Below are 18,144 nucleotides of genomic sequence, written 5' to 3' on the forward strand. Positions count from 1 at the left end.
AAACATGTAAGTTTCAGTTCTGAGATGGCTAATCAAGATTTAATTCAAGAATAGTTATAGTATAGCAACATCAAAGGTTCCTGCCACTGTAATCAATCTGTCAGTGAAATGTCAACAGGATTCTTTGTGCATTTGCCATACCAGATTAAAACAAATGAAATCAATGGTTCAAAAGATTTCACATTACACTTCTATAAAATAATGGCAATATTTTGCTCTTGTAAAGTAAAAAAATATTAGGCTTGACACTAGCAAAAGCAAAAGAAAACAAAAATAAAAAATAACCCATAGGAAAAAAAGCACTATAATTGTGATACAGATTAAAACGTAAGAATAACCTGCCAAGCAAATAAAACGGGATAAATTTTGAATAACTTACTTGTAAACTGGAAGCATTATAGGCAGAGGAGAAGATAAATGAGGAGCAATTTCAAGCAAGTTAGCACGTTCGTGGAGGGCTTCTTTCACCATTCTATACTAAAAAAAAAGTAAAAATAAAAAAAGAAATAATAAAGAGTTTGCTGAACTGATTCTCAATGATACTGCCAACCAATATCTGTTGCTATTTGGTGGACTCCCTGAAGTATTAAAAGAAACCTTAGAAAGTATGATTGTAATAAAAATTTGTAGAGGTCATTCTCTGACCCAAAAATATAAATATAAATATATAAATGAGTCAGTTGCCAAGTGTTTGAAATTTGATCATGTGACCATGGGGATGCTGCAACAATCATAAGTGTGAAAAACGGTCATGTCACTTTTTTCAATGCCATTGTACCTTTGAACAGTCACTAAGTGTTGTAAGTCAAGGACTACCTGTACTAGTTCTAGTTTTATGGAGATGAATTACAGCAGTCTATGCAGTTTTTAAATTAATATGTACCAATTATTGTTTTAAAAATAGACAATTCAGTATTTATTTCATATTCCTATAGCTCTACTTTATAACATAAAAACATGTTTAATTAATAACAGAATATCTGGAATTAATCAACCAAATTCAAGGAAATTTGAATTTTGTTGTTTGTCCATCCAGAAAGTGTTCTGTCTAACCTTAAAATAAATACTGATTCAAATTCAAAATATCAGTCGGGAACTCAAGACTGTGTAGAGTTCAAAACTTCTGAAAGAGTAAAAGCTACAATTACCACAGCATTTTTTGCACCCCACACTAATATTTAATTACATCAATTTTCTAAGGATATACTATTTTCCCAGCATTACACACACGTCAAATTTGTTTTTGAGTAAAATATAAGATTTTACATGACCAACAACTAGCAGAAGATATCTGAGGAATGTAAAATGAGAACCCTGAAGCAAGGACAAAAATCCTATGTACGGTTATGGGAGGAGGCACAACTAAGTTGGAAACACCATGTGTGAAAAAGATCTGGTAATTACAAATGAATTTGAGACACCACCGTGATATGGCTATAAAAGGGGCAAATTAAATTGTTGGTTCTTTCAGTGGAAATATAATGACTGCATTAAGGGAAATAAACTGGTCAAACCTCAACTTCCATATGTGATTAAGATCAAAATATGGTATAATGAAATAGAAGGACTTAGAATCAAGATAAGGAGATAATTATTTCTACCAAAAATGATCTGCCTGCAGAATTTAGTCGTAATATGTAGAAATGCACTATGAAACAGTTAGTTCAGTGTATAAGTGAGAAGAGGGAAACTAAGGTTCACTATAAATCAGGCATTAAGAACCCAAATTATTCATTTTTGAAGGAAGGCATTTAACACTGTCAAAAGATCAGGAAACCTTTATGAGATAGAAATACAAATGAAGAGATCTTGTCAGATTTGATAATCTTCCATACATTGGAGCATTTTTATATTTTGGGGCAGTTGCCCTATCACACAAATTTTTACAATGGTACCGCTACTTGAAAAGGATACAAATACTTCTACAGATAATATAAATTGTCTTAAAACATATGGAAGCTCCTCATTTTGTTTACAAAACAATAAAATCGTAGCATAACATGCTTTAGGATTTTTTTCCCTACTAGTGAGAATTTGAACCCAAATTTAATAAATAAAATAAAGTGCTATCAAAGGGTCAGTTTATTAAAATGTGTACTTTGCATTTCAGTTGCTTGACCAAATACTAACATAAAAAGGGTGTTGATACTTACCTGATACGCCCGTTCTCTGTGAGCTGTGAAGAGCATCCAGTGATGGGAAGGTGCTTCAGTCTCTTCTAGGAAGGCTGGGCTTAAACTTGAGGAAACCCCTCCTCCTCCACGAGACTCCTCCTTAGCATCCCCAGTTTTGCAAAGCCGAGGCATTGATACCCTATATGCTTAAGCCTATGTAATAACCCTGGCCGGAACAGACCCCCTACCAGATGGAATAAAAGGGAGGGGCTGGATGTTCTTCACAGCTCACAGAGAACGGGCGTATCAGGTAAGTACCAATGCCCTTTCTCCCATGAGCTGTTCAGAGCATCCAGTGATGGGAGATACCAAAGCTTGGCACTGTCCTAAGGGAGGGACTCCATCTGGGTTGCAGACCTAACTGTCTCTGAAATCACTGGCTGCAAAACTCGCCTACCAAATGAAGCCTCAGCAGAAGCAAATACGTCAATTTTATAATTTCTAATAAATTGAGATGGAGAAGCCCAGGTTGCAGCTCGGCAAATCTCCTCTATTGTAGCTTGGGTCGCCCATGCTGCTGTGGTGGCTGCACTCCTGGTGGAGTGAGCGATAATGCCTTGGGGTACTGGAATTGAGTGAGAGTCGTACGACTTAGCGATGGCCCTTAGCCATCTACCTATGGTAGAGGGTGAAACCTTGCGCCCCAGGGTGTTAGGCTGAAAGGACACGAAGAGGACTTCTGTCTTTCTGGAGGGCGCCGTGCGCTCTATGTAGATGCGTAAGGCTCTTCTTACATCCAAGCGGTGCCATTGGTGTTCGAGCCTGTGTGATGGACGTGAGCAAAAATTTGGGAGCACCAGCTCTTGAGCTCTATGGAATGCCAAATTAACTTTTGGAATCAAGGAGGGATCTGGTCTGAGAACCACTCTATCCGAATGGAAAATGCAGAGAACTTTGCGCACCGATAATGTAACTAGTTTGGAGATTCTTCGGGCAGATGTAATTGCGATCAGGAAAACTACTTTGTAGGTTAGAAATTGAAGCGTCGTGGTCCACAGTGGCTCGAAGGGTCCTGTAGTAACAGCCAATAGTGCATTATTTAAGTCCCAAGTTGGATATCGGTGCACTACGGGGGGGCCTCAGGTTCTTGGCACCGCACAGAAAACTGCGAATGCGAGGGTGGTGGGATATAGAGGTAAGATCATCCCAAGGTATGACCGAAGCCAGGACCGTCACCTGTCTCCGCAGAGTATTGGGTGATAACCCTTTGTTTAGGCCCTCCTGTAAAAATTCTAATAACTGCACTACTGATGGGGATCTGAACCTTCTGACGCTAACGGAAGAAGCTAGACCAGGTGGCCTCATAGATTTGGTTTGTCGAAGGACGTCGAGCCAACTGAATAGTGTGAATAACTTGAGTAGAAAGGTGTTCATCTCTCAGACGTCGCCGTTCAACTTCCATACGGCTAAGTTTAGCCATTGGGGGTCCAGGTGTAGCACTGGGCCTTGAGACAGCGATATGACCGATGGTGGGATCCTCCACGGTGGTACCATCAAGAGGTCCTTCAGGTCCGCGAACCATTCTCGCCTTAGCCAATAAGGAGTCACTAATAGCAGGTCCGCTTTTTCTTCCAACAAATTCTGAATCAATCTATCCAAAGGCCTTGCGCTGTATGTGATTGGAAGTGGGGGCCCCATTCCACTAGACTGGCGTCTGTTGTAACAATCGACCTGTGTGGATCCTTGAAAGGGCATCCCTTGTTGGTTTCGGGTCGTGTCCACCATCGTAGAGACCTGAGAACGGTTGATGGAACTTTTACGCAAGTCCTGGCGTCATCTCTCCCGGCACGTTGGTATGGCAACAGGAACCATTGCAGGGTTCTTGCATGGAACCGGGCCCAAGGGATAATAGAAATACAAGAAATCATTTTTCCGAGCAATTTAGAAAGGAGACATAGTTGTACTTTCCTAAGAGTTCTGATCTGTTGAGCCAAATCTCTAATGCTTTCTTGTCTGTCAGGGGAGAGGAAAACTTTGCCTTCCAGGGTGTCAATGATGGCGCCAAGGTGAATGAGTCTAGTAGAGGGTGTTAAATGACTTTTTGACCAATTGATTGAGAACCCATGTTATTGTAGGGTTACAAGTGTAGTTTGAGTGTTCGAATGTGCTTGATTGATGGAAGATGCCACAATAAGAATTTCATCCAAGTAGCATTGAAGTCGGATGGACCTATCTCTGAGTGATGCTGCCAAGGCAGCCAAGACCTTTGTAAAAGTTCTGAGAGCTGAAGCTAGGCCAAACGGGAGAGCAATATATTCGTAATTGACGTTATTGTAACAGAAACGAAGGAATTTGAAATGTGAGGGCCTAATTGGGATATGTAAGTAAGCTTCGGTGAGATCTATGGAGGTAAGGACATCGTTTTTTCTGATGCTGAGTAAGACGGAGTGGAGAGGTCATTTTAAATTTTCGGTAAATGAAATATTGGTTTAGATGTTTTAAGTCCAGGATTGCCCTCCATCCCCCCGAACTTTTAGGGACCACGAAGAGGTGCAAATAAAAACCAAGACCTTTTTTATTAGAAGGGACGGGTTGTATGGCCCGGATCTCTAGTAGATGTGCTATGGCTGTGTCCATGAGAAACCTTTTTTCTACGTCCCTGGAAATTGGGGACTTCATAAAAAAATCCGGGGGGGTGGGGTGGAGCTGAACTCCAGTGCCAGACCAAATCGTACTGTGTTCCTGACCCATGCGTCAGTGGTAGAGGAGTCCCATTGGTCGGCAAACCTTTTTAGGCGACCGCCAATGGGAATCTCGTTGTGGTCGTTACTTGGACCTGCGGAAGGGCCTAAATCCTGTTCCTCAAAATTGTCTCCTAGGATGGAGTTCCCTTCTATATCTGTCCCCAAGTTCAATTCTATCTGTCTGTTGTCTGAATCCGGGCTGTCTTTGAAATCTTGGATAGTAGGGTTGGTAGAAGGGGCAAAAGGAACCCCTACGAAAGGGCTGTGGTGATCTGGACTCTGATCAACAAAAAAGAGAGGGAAGAATTTTCTTTTTGGTTCTGGTTTCAATTAGGAGGGGTTTAAGCGCACTGCCAAATAGTTTGTTCTCTGAGATGGGAGCTGAGGCAAGTCGCCACTTGTGCTTGATGTCTGCCTGCCAATGCCTGAGCCAAAGTAACCTTGTAGCCACAATTTGGGAAGCAATGGCCCCAGAGGAAAATTTAACTACATTGAAGGTAGCGTCTGCTGAAAACTGCAGCGGCGATTAATTTAGCCACATCTAGATATGCCCTAATGTTTGGGGCTGGAATGGTATCTCTCAGGTGGCGGAGCCATCTGAGAGATGATCTGGTGAAAAAGGAGGCAGCTGTGGCCGCTCTGATGGCCCATGCATCCAAGACGTGTGCCCTGTGGAGGGCTAGTTCTGCCCTCTTTTCCTCAGGCTTGAGACCCTCTTCAGCTTCACTTGGGATGGCTGAGGAAGATACAAGCGCAATGATAGGCTCATCCACTTCCGGAGTGTTAGAAATTTAGAGAACTCGGGTGCCAAATTATAGTATTTTTTATCATGTCCTGTGGGAGTGGGATATGAGGCTGCTGCAGCCCATTGTTTTTGCACTAAATTGGAAAACATGTGTGGCACAGGGATAACCTCTGCCTCAGTGACTGGTTGAGAGAATATGAGTTCCTCTGCTTCCCCTGGAGTATTTGGTGGGGGAGGGGTACCCGTATTATCCAGCCATGCAGTGTTCTTGGCCATAAACAGCAAGGATTTAAATAATTGTGGGCGGAATAATCCTGTAAATACGGGGAGGTCAGGTGAGAGGCCTTCATCGTCAGACATCCCCCTTTCTAGCGGATCCACCTGACAATACCTGGTCAACGGTGTGTACCGACCCCTCCTCCATTTGATCCATTTGATCCCCTTGATCTCCCATATCCTGTGTGTACTGAGGGTCTCTGACAGTGGGCAACGATAGTCATGCGGGGGGGAGTACCTGATGAAGATGTGGATCCGTGATGCCCAGAGATCGTTCAGAAAGAGATCCGCAAACCGAAGCTGAGGGTGTTCATCCTAACTGAATAGCCTGTTGGACACCTGCTGATATGCCCTTCTGGATAGCTAGCTCTATCGACGCCCTCATGTTGGCAGGGATTTCCTCCGGAAGTTCCTCCATTTGTCTGAGGCCAGCTGCAGTTGGCGTGAATGTTGCCTCTGGGGCCCTTCTTGGGTAGAGAATGTTAGAAAGAACCTCCTGGGGAGGTTGTGTCAATATGCTGCTCCTTCTGGATAAATCCAGAGGGGCAGTTGGAGTGTTCTGGGCCTGTGAGGTAGAGGGTATGTTGAGTGGTGAAGAGGTGGGCTGTGCAGCTGCTCGTGTACGTTTTTCCACCTGCCTTTCTAATGCCAAATGACGTCTGTGTACATCTTTCTCTGCTGCGTTAAGAGGTGTTTTTCGGCTCCGTGGACTTATCTCTATTTTTAGCAGTTAGTCTAGAACTGGAGCTGTAGTTGCTGGCCATGGTAATGCCTTTGATAGATTAGCAATTTAAAGAGGCTATGAAATTAGGTGGCTGGAACATCTAGGGGCCTGCTCCCTTAAGGGGCAGGGGATCCTGGAATAAACAGTTCCCCAATGCCTTTAGCAAATGTTGTCTCCTTGTTCTGTTTTGCTTTGTTATATATATATATATATATATATATATATATATATATATATATATATATATATATATATATATATATATATATATATATATACAATACATATATATAACAACTGGTTGAGAGAATATGAGATCCTCTGCTTCCCCTGGAGTATTTGGTGGGGGGGGTGTACCCGTATTTTCCAGCCGTGCGGTGTTCTTGGCCTTAAACAGCAAGGATTTAAATAATTATGCGTGGAATAATCCTGTAAATACGGGGACGTCAGGAGATACACACACACACACACACACACACATATATATATACACACATACATACATACATACATAGACCCACACACGCACACACACAAACACACACACACACATATATATATATTAATAACTTAAAGATTTGTAGAATTTAAGTTAGTCAATTTTTGAATAAAGTACTTGTAATATGAAATATGGAGACCATAACACCCCCCTCCAGACTCGGTACCTATATGAGGGCACAGAGGTCTGTAACTGATAATTAGATCAGTTTAGCTGCACTTATTGCCTGTGGAATCCAGCAGTTCAAGTCCTCTATCATCCAGTCGACTGGTGGTAGGGACCCCCCTTCCCAGGTCCCCAAGAAGGGAAACCTTGTTGGGTAACTTGCCTCACAGACAGTAACAATTACCCAGCGGCCTTTAAAATGGCGGCTGCCTCGTGGCAGAATGAAAACGAAAGCAGCTATCACCGCCCGATCTGCTGAAAGCAAAACCGCTCTGCGGGAAGGCGCAGGGGCTAATTCCCTGCCCTGAGGAGTTTTGCGGGGAAAGCCTCGTAATAAAAAGGAAAAAAGGCTGCACTTTTAAATGGAAGCTTCAAACTTCATAGGGACAGAGCGTTTACTCAGCCGGCTGGGAGATCGGAGAGGTAAGTCTCCTTGTTTAGAAGTTTAAGGCAGCATGTCTCTGAAAGGAGAGGCTTTTAGCCTCAGGGCAGATTGGAAAGATAAGCCTCCCCGTTTATGAGGCTTTAGCCTCAGGAGGCTGGAACATAAAAAAAAAAAAAAAAATGAGCGAAAAGACTTTTGGAGGTTCCCAGGGGTGGTGGGCATAGTTGGTGACAGAAACTATGGTTTTACCTGTCCTGAGAAATAAATTAGCTAAATCAGCTAAATCGCCAGTGTTCTGTTCCGACCAGGAAAACAATAACACAACCTGTCTGAAGAAAGGCTCAGCTAAAACTGGGGACGCTAAGGAGGAGTCTCGTGGAGGAGGAGGAGTGTCCTCAAGTTTAAGCCCAGCCTTCCTAGAAGGGACTGAAGCACCTTCCCATCACTGGATGCTCTGAATAGCTCATGGGAGAATAATCCATAATTTTAATTGCTTATGCATTTCTTCTATATATACATTTTCTGCCTATATTCTCGAGGTTTAAAACAGTTCAAAACAAATAGTGTGTTAAAAATCATAAGTGTGAGAACCAATTTAATTAGATCAAGCAATATACTGTTTTGCTTTACAGCAGCCATCATAAACAATTACCTGCTCAAAATCCAACTTCATGATGGCCTTCTGTAGATATCTCACTCCACCATGGATCAATTTAGTACTTCTGCTGCTAGTCCCTGATCCGAAATCATCCCGTTCTACAAGAGCTGTGCTGAGGCCTGCATAACCAGAAGACCAAATTAACTTCTTAAATTATACAAGACCCTTCTCTAGGGTACAGACAATCATAGAAAAATAACTGCTCTGAATATTGTATTCAAAGTATATAATGTCATCTTTTTGGCAGTGAAGTGTGGCATTCTTTTCAGGGAAATATTTTGATTTAAGTCATAAATACTGGAGACATGAAAATGATTGAAGAAGGAAATTGAGAGTACATAAAACCTTTCCCCTTCTCATTAATATACAAGGACAATTAAAAAATTTAGATAAGTGATTCTAATGAAATTAAGCTAATGCAGGTCAGAAGAAAAATTCAGGCCTAGACATAGTTATCACATTATTTTCCAATCCTTGATACTGGTACACATGAGAACAAAAAATTAAACAAAGTAATTAATCATAATCAAACGATTAGTATTATTAATAGTCTTTTAAATTTGCATATGTTTTTTTAACAAAACAACAATATATGAATCTATATATAATCTATATATCTGTAGAAAAAAATTAAAAAATCAATATTGAGTTATATCTTTAACTAGAGTCACTCAATTCAGAGGAGAGTGCAAGCTTTCAAGTTCTTCAGAACATTTTACCAGGTAGAAAATTATAAAAGTAGAACAGGAGATGGATAGAAGATTAATGGGCTTTGGGGAGGTTGCAACTAATTCATATTTTGTCCTAAATGAAAACTGTAATGTAATACTGATAACATCTCTTCTCTAACTAATGCGTTCAAGTATACAATCACTACCTTGAGACTGACTTTGAACTCCATACCTCATTATTAATTTTCAGACTTTTTTCCCCTGCCCTTTCTATTGTTTTGTAAATATAATCACATGGAAAGTAAATGCAGTTAAAATAAACACCTACAGAACACCTGAAATGAAATTTCTTTTAGGAGGAGGAGGAGGAGGGGAAATCACATCTAATACAATCTAACTATGTTCGACTGCTGTTTTATGGAGCTGCAGTGGCGCAGTGGTTAGAATGCAGTACTGCAGGCTACTTCTGCTGACTGCTGGCTGCCAGCAGTTCGGCAGTTTGGGTTTCAACAGGCTCAAGGTTGACTCAGCCTTCCATCCTTCCAAGGTCAGCAAAATGAGTAGCCGGATTGTTGGGAGCAATATGCTGACCCTGTAAAGAGAGGGCTGTAAAACACTGTGAAGCAGTATATAAGTCTAAGTGCTATTGCTAAGTGCTATTTTCAAAACTGAATAAAGTAACAATGCTAATGTCACAACCACTGTCAATGTACTTTCCATGTGGCAATCACTCATACAAAGCCACTTAAGGAAGAAAACAGGAAGAATGAAAGCAAGTACTGCAAGATTTTAACAGAGGGTGGAAAAGGAGTAACATGATTCTGCAGATACAAGGAGGAAGTGTAAACTATCAGTCCTCTGCCACTCTCCTTTAGCTTTCATTACCTTAAAGATTCCACTATACTTTATTACAGTACAAACAGCCTCATTAGCCTCTCTTGGTTGCCCTAAACTTTCATGTCCTTAAAAAAAAAAACTAATTATTCCCGGTAACTTTGGAAGATCAGAGCAATTTATTTTTGTCAAACGTGACTGAAGATTAATGGATACAATCAGGAATAATTTGGCACGAACGTATCAAAGACAAAGAAAACAGAATTTGCTAAGTGAAGCATCAAACTTAATATGAGAGCAAATCCCATGAATGAAGAGCAACAATATACAATTCATTAATGCCTATGATTATTTCACATTTCAGAAAACTACTGATACAAATCAACAAATGTACTACAAAAACGATAAATAGAGACTGGCTTCAACTTTGGTTTTCCTATATATATCTCCATCATCCGCTACATCCAATCCTACCATAAACACTGAAAATATTTATTTGATTATGAAACCAAAATCATATCCCTGCAATAAATACACGGTGAAAGAACAAATACCAAGGAAGCTGCCAAAGAAGATAACCTACATATACTACAGGTACTTCCTCTCTTTCTAAATCTAGCAAAATTTGGCCAGAAATAATGCAACTGAAGTTATGCAAAACAAAATAAGATGTTTGAGTCACTTATTTTGAGATACATACGCTCCAAAATGTCATACTGGTGGCTAATGCAGATAATCCTTCAGCAGAATTGGGGATTTGAAAAACTTGAAACAAAATAAAAATAAAAACTTAAATAGGAGTTAAGGAAGAAAGAAAACATAACTGAAGCTAGGCCCATTAAATTTATTAACAAAAAACCTGTGTATGTAAAAATAGAATGGATTATAAAACTTGAAATTAAAAATATAAAGGTTAGTACTTTTCCCTCCAAATCATGTCAACATTTTTTATATGGCCCAAACCACACATGTGATTACTAGCTAATTAAAAGTCATTATAATCCAGAGTTGCCATATAAAGAAAAATAGACTAAAATGTACTGGTACAAATAAAAAATGGTTCAGAATTTTTTTCTTACTTTTTTTTTACAATAACAGTTTTTAAAAAGGTTTGCACATCACATAAAACTATATTTTGTACAACTATGGTTTACTGAATGTAAGTCGACTGATTTTTCCACAATATACTGAGCAAATTCAATGGCAATACATCTTAGGTAAGTGAAACATGTGATTCCAATGATTTTTAAAAGGTAAATTGTCCATCATATTCGATAGTCAAAATAAATCTCTGGACCTGGGGTTCTATATATGCCAGTGGTGGCTAACCTATTTCGGCTCCCGTGCCAATAATTGCACGCATGCTCCTGAGCTCACGCTCGTGAGCCAGCACACAGAAGGCAATGCATGCTGGGGCCCCCAACACCCCCTGCGCATGTGCGCGCAATCCCTCCACTGCGCATTGCACCTCTGCGCATGCATGCATATCGCCCCGCCATGTGCCATTTCTACGCATGCACATGCAACCCCCCTGCCACACATCTGCGCCTGCGATTCCCTCGCTGCGCACTGTGTGCCTGTGCGCTGCATGGCCGTGCCTGCGCGCTGCGTGTCTCTGCGCCTGTGTGATTCCCCGCCATGAGCCATGCACCTCTGCGCATGCGCGCGATCCCCCCGCACTCCATCCATCTCTACATGTGTGCACGATTCCATGTCGCGCATCTCTGCACATGCGTGCGTGACCCCCTCGTGCATGCTGCGTGTCTCTGCACATGCGTGTATGTCTCCCGTGCCCCCGCCGCCCCCGCGCATGTGCGCCAGATACCCAACAATCAGCGCACGCCCATGTACAGTGGGGCTCTTCCGGGCGAGCTCTTGCGTGCTGGCAGAGATGGCTCAGCGAGTCACTTCCGGCACGGGTGCCATAGGTTCGCCAACACGGATATATGCCATTCATAACATCTGCACTAGCTGACAGATCTTGAGGTTTTTGTAAAGAAGTAGATCCCATATTCTAAAGACAATACCCGATTTAATTTTTCTCATTCAAAAATGACTTTCCTCTTCTTTCTCATTTGCTCTTCCAACCCTGCCTAGTTATCCTTACCAATATATTTCAATATAGGAAATTTATTTGTTTATTATGTCAGCATTACCATTACACATACAACTGGTTCTCAACTTACAACAGTTCATTTAGTGACCATTCAAAGTTACAATGGCACTGAAAAAAAGTCTTATGACCATTTTTCATACTTATGACCGTTGTAGCATCCCCACGGTCATGTGATTTACATTCGGACGCTTGGTTGATTCACATTTATGACGGTTGCAGTGTCCGGGAGTCATGTGATCCCCTTTTGTGACCTTCTGACAAGCAAAGTCAATGGGGAAGCCAGATTCACTTAACAATCGTGTTAGTAATTTAAGAACTGCACTGATTCACTTAACAAAGAAAAACTGTAAAATGGGACAAAACTCACTTAACAAATTTCTCACTTAGCAACATAAATTTTGGGCTCAAATATGGCCATAAGTTGAGGACTACCTGTACTGCAAGTTTTGACTAGTTAAGAATTATGGGAATTTTAAGAAGACAATTCACAACTAGGAAGGCAGAAGTTCTTTAGGACTTAAAAGCAAAGTGACTGTGCTGTCCAGCCAGTCTATGGGGATTGGATAGTTACTTAGGAATTATGAGCTGTCCTCTTAAGGGAATGCATCATGGTAAACGTAGTTAAAGGTATCCTGGGAAATGTAGTTCATGTCACGTGACCACATCTGTAATCCTGATTGGTCACTGAATTGACCCTCGATGGGTTGGGGGAGTTTTCCTCACTTTTGCCTGAACTCCCTAAGTCATGGGAGCTGCTTTCTATCGCTACGAGATGGGTCAGGAGATAACCATCTTTTACTACAAGGCAAATATACGAAGGATTGGTCATTAAAGAAGAACTTCGTCACAAATGTGAGTTATGAGGATACCTGATGAACCAATAAATGTACTTCGTTATGGACGTCTTGTTGAGTAATCTATCTGCATCTGTACAGTTTATAAATCCATCTCTGTACAGGATACAGAAAAGTGGCTTAGCAAAGAATAGCCCTAAAATAGGTCATAAAATGAAGCACAAGCTGCCCACACAGCTAAGATGAGATAGATATATTGGACAATGACATTAAAAATTAAAGGAATAGTAGAAAGCCCAGCAAGTCAAAGAGATAATCTCAAATGCTCAAATTATATTCATTTCATCTTTTAAACAAAAGGCACTTTGTTGAATTCTCCATGCTTAGAAACTATGCTTCTGGAATATCAAAAGGCATGAGCCTCTTAAGTTTTCAGAACTGAGAACTGTGATGTTAGCAACTTATCTGTATCATGATCCAAGACATCATTTTAAAATGCCTCAGGCCTATCACAGGCATCACATGGATTGAATGACAAAGGAGACGGGGGGAGGGGCGGGAGAGAGAAGACTCTTATGGCCTTATGTAATAAAAGAACTGCAGCAATTAAATCCCAACTCTGTTAATCTTTTTTTAAACACTGTATTACAAATAAAAAGCCCCTAAACCTGTAAATATAATTTAAAAGATTCAGTAAATAACACAAACCAACTACAATAAATGTGAAAAAATACAATAAAAATAAAAGTAGAAAAAAAGCGAAAGAAAAAGCAACGATTTTAGATAGAATGAATCTACTTTTAATGTAAAAACATATTCCTAACTCTGGGGCATATGAATGCCTAGACACAACAAAAGTGACCTCTATAGTTGATGGGAATCACTTACCTCTTGTAACAGCGTCTAAGGCACAACCACTTCCTGTGGCACCGCCCCCTATGATAAGAACATCAAATTCTGAAGTTTCTCTCAAAGCCTGGAAATGATTCTCTCTAGTCGGAAGGGAGTTTAGTATTGGTACAAGTTTGCATTCTGAAGCTTCCACAGTTGCATGATGACCCTGAAAAAATAAATTGTCAAGAAGGGAGGGAGGGAGGAAATTGGGCATAATTTAATACTGATTTATAAAGAGCAGCACTATTTTCCCAAAATCCTTGCTTACTAATCATTAATAACAACACAAAAGATTCATGTCAGAATAGTATTAAAATAAAATAATCCCCAAATATTATTACAATATTAAGTACTATTATCATCATCATTATTGAGTATCCCAGCATGCCCATTATTTTTCCTAAAACCACACAAAAGACTTTTTAATGAAAGTGCCTTTAAATACAAATCAATAGAAGTCATAACTCTAGTTATTAACTGAAAAATCACTATGACTAATACCATCACTATAGTATGATATGATGTTTATAGAATTGTTTTGTCATCAAACATAAATCTATATTAAAAAACAATACCGTGAGCACTCCATAAAAACACACAATTTTTACAACCATGAGCCCCATTTATTTCACTAATCTGGCAGATAACAAACTAAAAAAGCTATGTGTGCTATTTCTATATTTTTAAGTGAAGGGCATAGCCTTAAAGTAATGGTGATTGTGTTTCTTTCTACTTTTCCCCCCTTTGATAGGGAAGGACCCTGAACTCCAAAGAGTTATTTAGTCTAGAAACCCTAGAGCAGTGGTTCCCAAACTTTTTCAGTCCACCGCCCCCTTGGTGCTACAAACTCATCCTCAATGCGTCCCACCCAGGGGCGGGATTCAAATTTCTGTGGGCGTGGCCTAATTTGAGGGTGTGGTTTGCTGGTAACCTGATTGGGTAGGCGTGGCTTGCTGGTCACATGACTGGGTGGGCATGGCTTGCTGGTCATGTGACTGGTGGCGTGGCTTGCTGGTCATGTGACTGGGTGAGAGTGGTTTGGTGACTGGCAAACCAAATACAAGTGGTCTTCACTTAATGGCCAGTTTCTTAGCAAGTATTCTAATTCATGACTGGCCTCCCCAGAACTACTTGACCTGTTTTTGGAGTTTTGACAGCCATGTACACACATATACACATACTCCCTTTCCAACCCTGCTGGAGCAGGTCATTGGACTAGAATCAGCAAAGCATCTCTGATTAAATTCTAGTAGTGAATAAAATCTAATCAGAGATGCTTTGCCAATTCTTGTTGATTTGTTTTATTTGTATTTCTTTATTTTATGTTGCTGAATTGCATTGACAAGTGTGTCCCTTCTTGTGCACAACCCAGAAGCTTTTGTGATTCTTTGCAGCAAACATTAGCAACCTCTGGCTTTGCTCTACTTTTCAAACGTACCGGCACTGCCGCGTTCTAGGTGCCGGCCCCACAGGCCCACCCCACTGAGCCCACTGCACTGGAGGAATCTGCCCAAGCAAGTCCAAGCGGAGCGGTACACCAAATCAATGGGGTGAGCCTGGGAGAGGGAAAGAGAGAGAGAGAAAAGAGAGAAAGAGAGAAGGAAAAAAAGAAAGAGAAAATGGAAAGAAAGAAAAAGGGACAAAGAAAGGGGGGCATGGAGGGGAGGGAGGGAGGGAGAGGGAGAGAGAGAGAGAGAGCGCTGATGCATCAGATTGTAATGAGGCCTAGTTTAGAGCCCCTTTTCCACATTGAAACATTTTTGCCAGCATCTTTGCCAGCACATTGAAACATCTTTGGCTTCTATTAATTAAAGGTTTTGTGGACGAAACATGCCCAAGACTATCAGGAAGCTCTCACATTTAGTTGAGGCTTTAAACAGGATCCATTGGACCAGATCTTCATCCTAAAAAATTACTTTTCCCCAATGTATTACAGTGCCAATTCTGAAGAAGGCAAAACCAAAATGTACTGGTAAATTACAAGAACACACACATACACACTCCCTTCTAACCCTGCTGGAGCAAGTGATTGGACTAGAATAGAAGCTTATATTACACTTATCCCAAAAGAAGGGGTTGACCCATTACAAATTAAGAACTATAGACCTATTTCCTTATTGAATGCAGATTACAAAATCTTTGCTTCAATCTTGGCAGAGAGGCTTAAAAAATATTTAAATAAATTTATTCACCCTGATCAGAATGGATTTCTACCAAAGAGACAAATTAAAGACAATATGAGGATAATCCTGGATACATTGGAATATTACGAGGCGCATCCCGAAAAACAAATGGCTTTGATATACTTAGATGCCCAAAAGGCATTTGATAACGTGAATTGGAGATTTATGCTATTATTATTGGAACAGATGGGCTTTGCTAGAAAATTTATTCAAGCAATAGAAGCCATATATTATGAGCAAACGGCAAAAGTAATGATAGATGGAGAACTTACAGACTCTATTAATATTAAAAAAGGTACAAGACAAGGATGTCCATTATCTCCTTTGTTATTTGTATTGACTTTGGAAGTGTTAAATAGAAATATTAGAGAGGATACAAATATAAAAGGAATGAAAGTTAAAAAGGAGGAATTCAAATTGCAAGCCTTTGCAGACGACTTGGTCTTTATTTTGGAAGATCCTCTTGAGACAGCTTTAAAACTATTTGAAAAGATAGAGATGTATGGTGAGATGGCTGGCTTGAAAATAAATAAAGACAAAACAAAGATTTTGACAAAGAACATGTTATTAAGACAAAGAGAAGAGCTGACAGACCTATTGAAAATTCAAGTTACGAACAAAGTTAAATATTTGGGGATATATTTGACGTCAAGATGTACTACACTGAAAGAGAATAACTATATTAAACTTAAGCAGCAGATAGCATCTGATCTGAAAAAATGGGAAAACTTACAATTGTCACTGATAGGTAGAATTTCAACAATTAAGATGAATATTTTACCTAGAATGTTATATTTGTTTCAAACAATACCAATTAGGTTAGGTAAAGACTATTTTGAAGAATTAAATAAAATTGTGTTGAAGTATATATGGCAAGGTAAGAAAGCGAGAATAAAATTAAAACTTTTACAGGATGCTAGAATTAGAGGAGGATTTGGCCTTCCTAATTGGGAGTTGTATTATCAAGCTGCAAATTTAATGTGGGCTAAAGAATGGATAACGTTAAGAAAGACTAGATTGTTGGCATTAGAAGGACATGATTTACTATTGGGTTGGCATGCTTTTCTATGGTATAAGGGAACTAAATCACAGGGTTATTTTAGAAGGCATTATATACGGGAATCGTTATGGTTGAATTGGGAGAAAATTAAGAAACAATGTTATTTGAAAATTCCAGTTTGGTTATCAACTATTGAAGCCTTTTCTTATCCTATAATTTATAAGAAGGAACAAACAGTTAGATATGGGGAATTACTAGATGAAAAGGGTGAACTTAAAACGATACAAAATTTAGAAGAACAAGGTATAAAGATGAATTGGTTTTCATATGGCCAAATACATTCAAGGTATCTTAAAGATTCCAAAATGGAAGGATTTTATTACAAAATGACTGATTTAGATAGGATTTTGACAGGTACTGATGAAAAAGTGATTAAAAATTATATAATTATTTGTTGGAAATTAAATTGGAGGATGAACAAGTTAAAGAAACGATGATTGCTTGGGGGAAGAATTTTGGATATGGGATTGACTTAGAGAAATGGCAAAAGTTGTGGTCTCAAAATTATAAAATGACAATGTCAACAGCATATAAAGAAAATTTGTATAAGATGTTTTACAGGTGGCATTTCCCCCCGACAAGAATAGCAAGAATATTCAAGAACAAATCTGAAAAGTGCTGGAAATGTCATTGGATTCCTGGTTCATATTACCATATGTGGTGGACTTGTGAGGAGGCCAGGAAATACTGGACTAGAATTCGCATATGGTTGGAAAAAATGACAAAGAAACATATAGATTTGAAGCCAGAGATTTTTTTATTGGGAATCTTACCTGATACATATAATAAAAACTTAAAGTATTTGATTGTAAATGTATTAACAGCGGCTAGGATTGTATTTGCTAAAAATTGGAAGACTGAGAAAATACCATTAGAGGAAGAAATTATTAAGAAAATATTGGAATGTGCTGAAATGAGTAGATTGACATTTGAAATTAGAGAACAAGAAGATAAACAATTTTATGAAGTTTGGGATCTTTTTATCAATGGTTAGATAATACAATATAATAATAGAATAGTTAGAAATTTAGGAAATAACGAATATACATTTTTTCTTGGTCTTGATAACACTTTTAGAATATTTTATTAAGATAGACTTGGTATGATTTTATGATTTGTTATAAAATAAAGTAACTAAATTACAGTTATCTCGCTTAAGTATGAATTAGTAAAATTATAGTCAAATGATTGTTTAATAATGATATTAGGATATATAATTGTTGATCGATAATATGAGTTATTATGTAACATAATTATTATGATGACTATGAAATGGATGCAC

General features: G+C 39.3%; 1 protein-coding gene across 7 annotated transcripts in view; it reads right to left on the reverse strand.

Moving 5' to 3' along the window:
• The window catches only part of GPD2 (glycerol-3-phosphate dehydrogenase 2), a 116,130-nt gene that overhangs the window by 59,382 nt on the left and 38,604 nt on the right, over window positions 1-18,144 (reverse strand). For all 7 annotated transcript variants that reach the window (XR_015746536.1, XM_087949956.1, XM_087949953.1 and 4 more), the window contains exons 3-5: window positions 13,614-13,785; window positions 8,305-8,429; window positions 380-477 (exon numbers count right to left, since the gene is read on the reverse strand). Coding sequence is in view for 6 of the 7 variants with exons in the window: in XM_087949956.1 (XP_087806082.1) it covers window positions 380-477; window positions 8,305-8,429; window positions 13,614-13,785 (395 nt within the window). In the remaining variant the exon portion in view is untranslated. The remainder of the gene's footprint in view (window positions 1-379; window positions 478-8,304; window positions 8,430-13,613; window positions 13,786-18,144) is intronic.

The sequence above is a fragment of the Notechis scutatus genome, chromosome 1, assembly GCF_049901735.1.
Source record: "Notechis scutatus isolate UNSWTSFEM ecotype Mainland chromosome 1, rNotScu1.2, whole genome shotgun sequence".
In the NCBI taxonomy this organism is placed as follows: Eukaryota; Metazoa; Chordata; class Lepidosauria; order Squamata; family Elapidae; genus Notechis; species Notechis scutatus.